A 7,401-nucleotide genomic window follows, 5' to 3' on the forward strand; every position below is an offset into this window, starting at 1 on the left:
TTACACTAAAATGAAAAGGGTTACAACCTCTGCCAAGTTTTAACTGCTGTCTATTGGTCACTGTAGCTCATGACGGAGACTGAAAGTTATGAGAAAGTTCAACATATGAGTTGTCACCTTAACAGGTACAAAGGGGAAGTCTTCGAATTGTGACACCTATTCCAGTGACAACTAAGGAGGGATTTACCTTAACTTCCTACTGTGTCTACTGGACAAGAAGTGAAGAGAAATCTCCCCCATTTGGACAAAGGGCAAAAACACCTGACAGGAGTTTACATTGTTTCCTACTTAAAAGGAGAACTATGAGGTTAGGGCTTTTCCCCATAGTTCTCCTTAGGATAACGGGAGGACACAAACTAGCATCCTCCCGTCACCCTAAACTCAGTATACCGCGAGCTACAGCTCGCGGTATACTGAGTCGCCGCAGCCGGGACGGATCCCGACATTACTGTCGAGATCCACCCAGCTGTACGAGTGACAGCTGACTCTCCCTAGGTAGAGGCAGAGCCAGCTGTACGCGCCCCTCCCCCATCGTTCCGCCAGTCAGCGCTAGAGGATCGGACAGAGGAGGGGGGGAATCCCTGCAGGGAGCCATGAGTGACAGTCACGGCTCTCTGCAGGGGCAGGATCGAGAAGTGAGCGAGCGACACTTCCCGATCTATTGAGCCGGCCCGTGACAGTTTCAGTCACAGGTCGGCTAGAACTATGAGGCTGTGATTTTCACTCACCTCTTAGTTCTCCTTTAAGGCCTGATTCACACCAAAGCCACAGCGGTTTTGCACATAAACGCATGCTATTTGCTGCATTTTCATGCACATATTAAACATACATGTTTTTACAAGCAGATTGTGACACATTGAAGTAAACGGACAAAATGCACACAAAACAAATTGCAACGTGCATTTTCAAACCTTTCCTATTGAATCTATGGGGCCAAAACGAGCGGAGATCTGCCCCAAAGAAGTTCATGTACTTTTCCCAGCGACAGGCATTTTGCTTATTGCGATAAAACGCTCAGGTGTGCACAGGGGCCATAAGAATGAACTGAACTTTTTTGGTGAAGCTTTTTATTGCACTGAATCAGCTGCGACAATACGCTTAGTGTGAACCAGGCCTTGTACAGAAAATGTAAACATTCTGATTTGAAATATGTTTTCAGCCCCGAGTAGTAAAGTCAGGATCAGATTGGTAGCCTGTAACTTTAGATCTGAATTGCAGGTAAAAAAACATTATTTTGGCATTTGCCACGTAAAGATAAAATAACAGCTAATGAAGCGTGTACAGTCGCTTGCACCCCACCTCATACATAAAGTACAGCTGCTCCAAAGTGTTCTGTGAAAGGACGAGAGTAGGAGGATAAATGTCAATCTCCCCTCATCCACTCACAGAAAACCCTGTATTATGCAATATAAGAATACAAGATATTTTTTGAATGGTCAAGGTGTTGTGCAAGTGAGCTTTTATCAGCACCATACTGAAGCCAGGACTGTAAGCTTCAATACTGGAAGTTCGGTGCTGACACTAGTGTATATGTATGAAAACAACGGTCTTAGCTAACATAGCAGCAGCCACACATGCTAGATCCATCATTTAAGGTATTTATTTTAACATTGCAAATGTAGAAAAACAAAGTTAGCTGAGGCAGCTTTCATATGTATTTTTTCACAGACTGGTTTTATAAACGACAGATAACCATTACAACTGAAACAATGTAATCCGTTTATACACTGATAGACATGCAACACCAAGACTGGCTCACACCACATCGCATGGCAATGCATAGCCCATAAATTGTGAGGACTGCCGTGCGGTGTGTAGGCTTGCTACGTTGCTATAAGGTCAGCCTCATGTTGTAATGTGCCGAGATAAAATTATGCCTGCATCATTTTATCACAATGTACACCAACACAACATATTGGTGTGAGCAGGCTCTATGCAGAGCAAGGCATTTTGTCTTGTTTTTGCATTGGGACTGCGTTAGGCAGCACCGCCCGACGTAGCCCAATGGGAATAAAGTGAACCAGCCCTTACAGTTTATTTTTTTTCGTCATTTCAAGTCTGATGAAGGGGACTCTGTGTGGCCCCGAAACTTTGTCATTTGTTTTGGCATGAAGCATGAGACGTGTCCTTCACTTCAATATGGTGTGCTGGTGACATCTTTAAAGGAGAACTATGAGGTGAGTGCTTTTCACTCACCTCATAGTTCTAGCCGACCTGTGACAATGAGACTGTCACAGGTCGGCTCAGTAGATCGGGAGGTGAGCGAACATATACCAGCGTTCGCTCACCTCTCGATCCTGTCACGGCTCTCTGCCGTGACAGGGGAGGGGCTGGATTCCCCCCTCCCCGATCCGCCAGCGCTGACTGGCGGAACAGACGGGGGAGGGAGCGGGTACAGCTGGCTCTGCCTCTAGATAGGCAGAGCCAGCTGTCACTCACGCAGCTGGGCGGATCTCGACATCGATGTCGGAATCCGTTCCGGCGTCTCAGTATACCGCAAGCTTTAGCTCGCGGTATACTGAGCTTAGGGTAACGGGAGGAGGCTAGTTTGTGTCCTCCCGTTACCCAAAGGAGAACTATGGGGAAAAGCCCTGACCCCGTAGTTCTCCTTTAACAAGTTCCAGCCCTTACAGTTTCTCTCGTGTAGTCTAAATCTGCAGTTTTGTATTACAAATAAACAAACAAACTGTAACACACAAAAGATGTAGGTTGCGAATAGAGATGCACTGATACCGATTTTTTGGTATCGAGTGCCGATATTTTAAGTCCCATTAAGGAAGCCAGGCGGCGTGTAATGACTTGCCCCCTAGCTTCCTAATTAGCCGGGAAGCTGGGCAGCGTGTAAAGACCCGCCACCCGTCTTTACAATTAGCAGGGAAACCGTCTCCATAATCCCTCATCACCAGGTGACGAGAGCATGGAACCGGCTTTCTAGCCAATCAGTAAGCCAGACACCGTGCAATGACGCGGCGCCCAGCTACCCGATTGGACGGGAAGCCGGCTCCATGCCCCCTCATCATCAGGTGACGAAGGAACATGAAGCCGGCTTTCTTACCAATCAGAAAGCCAGGGGGCATGTAATTACTCGCTTCCCAGTTTCCCGATACCAGAAGCTCAAGTATCGGGCTAGGCATCGGAGCATTTGGGCGAGTACATGTACACATACTCAGCATCAATATTAGTATTGGTGCATCCCTAGTTGCGAACATTAACACTCATACACTCAACATACATACTTGTGGCCAGCTCCACCCCAATCTGTAGATGGCACATTAGTCACAAGGTGATATAACATGGCTAGAAGGTACTCAGAATAGTATCAATGGTGATAGTTGAGGTTAAACGGCAGAGGCATCCACATTTATCAAAAGGTCCCCATATCCTGCTGAATTTCTTCGGGTATGCCCTAGCCTCATACATTAGTTTGTACCTTGTGGACCAGTGCTGTAAACATCCTAATAGGAGGCTGAGGGCTCTTCCACTGAAATAAGACGGCCATACAGGCATAAAAACAAAACAGCCTGAGCAGAGTTCTCTCAGCAGAATGGGAGATGAAGGATTGAAAATACCAAGTAACCATACTTCCAGAGTTAGAGAGCGTGGGACCCAGTTTTGCTTGTGGCCAGTAGTGATGTGCAGGGGGCATGGTGTGAACCTAGTTCACCTGCATTCCCCCAAGCTCCAAGGGTCAGGAGGAGGGGTTAAGTCACAGCTGTGTGCAGGTTTGGGTCAACTTGGATCACACCAAGCACCCCCCAAACACACACCCACACCACCACCACTTCACTACTATCCAGTAATTCTGGAGGCAATCATACCACCAGAAACGGTTAAGTAAATCCGCAGGTTCAGTCACCTTATCATAGAGCCCCATGTGTTAGGAGTCACTTGTGTATTCTAATAGCAAGCTCCAGGGCCAGAGAAGAGCCCCATCACTCAGATGTAAAAGAAGCCCTGCAGTCCTGCTGCTGAAAAGCTGGATGTGTTTTTGTCACAAGCAGTAAGGACATCACCCGTATGCAGCTATAATGTTTATTTCCCATGAAGAGGAAACATGGGACCCAGTGAAGGTGAACTGATGGAGAGAACCCGAGGGCTGCCACCATACACGTGCATTTGTTGACATCTGACCAGAACACCGATCTAAGCTCTCCCCTGCCTTGTACAGTGTGCCCTCTATGTGCGCATCTCCCCATTAGTGATCTCATCAGACACTGGGTCCAGGAGAAGCTCTCAGATCACATCTGGTACCGATCTCAGGCCACACTGTATAGAGGGTCCCCGGGTCAGTAACGACCCCCTTTGCCCCCTATAGACACCAGCCAGGCTGCCCAGATCTAGGCAGGGTACAGTCAGGAGAAGATACTCACACAGCTCGGAGTAACGATGGGCTCCCCGACACAGCTGCTGCAGGTACCTGTGCAGGACATCGGTGAGCAGGTCGCAGGCGGTAACCTGCACGGAATCCCAGCCTAAAGCTTGGCAGATCTGCGCCACCGACACCCGCAGCAGCGAGCGCGAGTAGCTCTCACACATCCCGATTTATCCCGCTCCCATCACACGTCCAGGCGCCTCGGGATCTCCGCTTCTCCTTCGATTAACCGCACGGCTCCTTCCGCGCTCTCACTCCTGCCGCCATCTTTGCCTTTCCTCCCCTCGTCGCTTAGCAGAAGCTGCAGGACGTACCAATCCATCGCCGAGCGGATCGATCGCGCTACTTCCGGTTGTGATCTATCGCTCGGGAGTCAGCCATTTCCAGACGAGGGAGGGGTTATAGAGAGGCGAAGAGGTGACAGGGGAAACTCCTCCCAATGTAAAGGGAGGAGGAGGGGGGAGCGCAGAATACTACACATTACTTTCTTGTACTGCACAGGTATGGAGTGGATCGTACATTGCTGTGTACGTCTATTTGTAGGGGTCTGTTACTAGGCAGGTGATCTGTACAGATGTAAAATGGAAGCGATTCTACAGACAAAACATTGGGGGAATTTATCAAAACTGAAGTAGACAGAATCTGGAGCAGTAGCCCATGGCAACCAATCGGCATCTCTCTTTCATTTCCAAAGGCTAACTGAACAAACATGACAGAAGCTGATTGGTTACTGTAAGCAACTGCTCCAGTTTTAATAAATTCCCACCACTGTTTTTTGTTTTCGGTAGTGTGAATGGGTATGGAAGGCTATGTTACCAGGGCAGCAGCCTTCACTACCCTTTGAAAAAGCAATCCACACTGAAAAGCTTTCTAGAGGATGGTGGAGCAGAGGGTGCCCAGCATTCCGGAGACAATCACGCCACCTCCTAAATGCAGTTTTTTTTTTTCATTTCCAATTGCAATTTCCTATTGCAATATAGTGCCACAACCACATACCGACCATTGCAATTGCATTTCCAATTGCAATTATTTGTCTGACAAACGTCACCGCCTGATATGATATGCTGGGGGGCTTTCCGCAACGCAAAGTATTGCAGCTGCCGCAATGTATACAGTATTGATCCTGACCCTTACAATGGCGTAGAGGCCATATTGGAGGGGGAACCAAATTGAATAGCAAATGGCAACTTGCTATCAGAATCCGTTTCCCCTTGGCAACAAGGGTCTGATGAATTGAAGAACAGTGAGGATGGTCTATCTGGGGTGTGGGGCATGCTTATAATGAGTATTGCTGATTAAGATTATCATTGTTGATTACAATGAGCAGTATGGATTACGATCGGTTGTATGGATTAAGATTATAAATGTGGATTAGGATGAGCGGACTATGATGAGTGGATTATGATGAGCGCTGCAGACTATGACGAGCGCTGCGGATTATGAGCATTTTGGAGTTTAGCAGAAAGTGAGAAAACTCTATATACATGTGTCTGTGTTAAGTTCTCATTCACACACATATACAGATAAATAAAAATATGTTTATTTTGAATCCTGTGTTTTATCCTGTGGAGAATAGAAGAGGACATCAGCATAAGAGTGTGGAGGAATGTGAGGGACAGACGATCTCATCGAGCAGAGTCCAGAGATCACATCGCAAACACTGTCATCTCTAACAGAAAACCGGAGCTTCGAGAGAGGCGGGACAGAGGCGGGTCTATGTAGATTCATATGCAGCTGAAGGGAGGAAAAGCAGTTACGGAAATAGCCGAGCGGCTGGGGGAACAGATCTCGACGCGAAACGGAATTCGACACAACACGGGTAAGATATCAGTGGGCAAAGTTTCAGAGTGAGGCTTGCCTCCTGGAGGAAGGTCATGTGATCTCTAGAGTAGCCTCATAACGAGGCTTGGCTCTCAGAAGGAAGAAGCTACTTGCTGGACAGAGAGGGCAGACATATACTACTATTGAGAGCAGGTACAGGCACTGCTGCAGGGTTGAGAGAGTGCTGTTAACCATTTGTGGATAATATAGAATCAATTATATGTCCTGGTTGTCTATTGTATAGACAATGGATGTATTTCATTTGCTGCCCATAGCAACTAGTCAACTGTGTATCAGGGACTTTACTCCTCAGCGTTTTTTAAAAAAAAGGTCTAAGGGCTGTCTAATAAATTGTGACCTTTACACCGACAGATACTTGAACATCAATTCACAAATCTGATTTATATATATATAAATAAATATAAATAAGTGTCTTGTTCTGTACACCGTTCCTCCTTTCATGCCCCAATCTATCTGCCGTGTCTTGTTCTGTGTCTCGTTCCTCCTTCCATGCCCCAATCTACCTGCCGTGACTTGTTCTGTGCTTCGTTTCTCCTTCCATGCCCCAATCTACCTGCCGTGTCTTGTTCTGTGCCCCAATCTACCTGCCGTGTCTTGTTCTGTGCCCCGTTCCTCCTTCCATGCCCTGTTCTGTACCCCGTTCCTCCTTCCATTTCCCAATCTACCTGCCGTGTCTTGTTCTGTACCCTGTTCCTCCTTCCATGCCCCAATCTACCTGCCGTGTCTTGTTCTGTACCCCGTTCCTCCTGCCGTGCCTTGTTCTGTGTCCCGTTCCTCCTCCTGCTGTGCCTCCGCTGCTCCCCGTGACCGCCTCTTCTGCTGGCGGTAGAAAGCCGAAGTCTTCCATCCAGCGGCTGGAAACAATAACCAGTCAGGGGCACCGACATAGAAAAACGGCGATTGCGCTACACATATCAGGTATCGCGTATTTTATTTTAAATCAAGGATTTTTTTTAATTCGATTAATCAAAGTTAATAATGGGCCAACTAATCGATTATCAAAATAATCATTAGCTGCAGCCCTATTAATAAGTCAGGGCCCAGTCACACCATATCCAGTGTGTTCCGGCGCGGTCCAAGCCCAGAACGCAGCCCTCAGTTGCAGTGCAATCAAAGAAAATACTGCATGCACTATTTTCTCCAATCGCACTGCACTCAAATGGAGGGCATTCCTGTACCCTGTATTC

At 47.4% G+C, this 7,401-nt stretch overlaps 1 protein-coding gene across 2 annotated transcripts in view; it reads right to left on the reverse strand.

Moving 5' to 3' along the window:
- Positions 1-4,699, reverse strand: part of TAF3 (TATA-box binding protein associated factor 3) — a 107,131-nt gene extending 102,432 nt beyond the window's left edge. For both annotated transcript variants that reach the window (XM_018566401.1, XM_018566394.1), the window contains exon 1: positions 4,371-4,699. In XM_018566401.1, coding sequence (XP_018421903.1) covers positions 4,371-4,536 — 166 coding nt within the window. In that variant the 5' untranslated portion in view covers positions 4,537-4,699. The remainder of the gene's footprint in view (positions 1-4,370) is intronic.
- Positions 4,700-7,401: the final 2,702 nt, after the last annotated feature.

This window comes from Nanorana parkeri, unplaced genomic scaffold (assembly GCF_000935625.1).
Source record: "Nanorana parkeri isolate BGI_ZX_2015 unplaced genomic scaffold, ASM93562v1 scaffold27, whole genome shotgun sequence".
Taxonomy (NCBI): Eukaryota; Metazoa; Chordata; class Amphibia; order Anura; family Dicroglossidae; genus Nanorana; species Nanorana parkeri.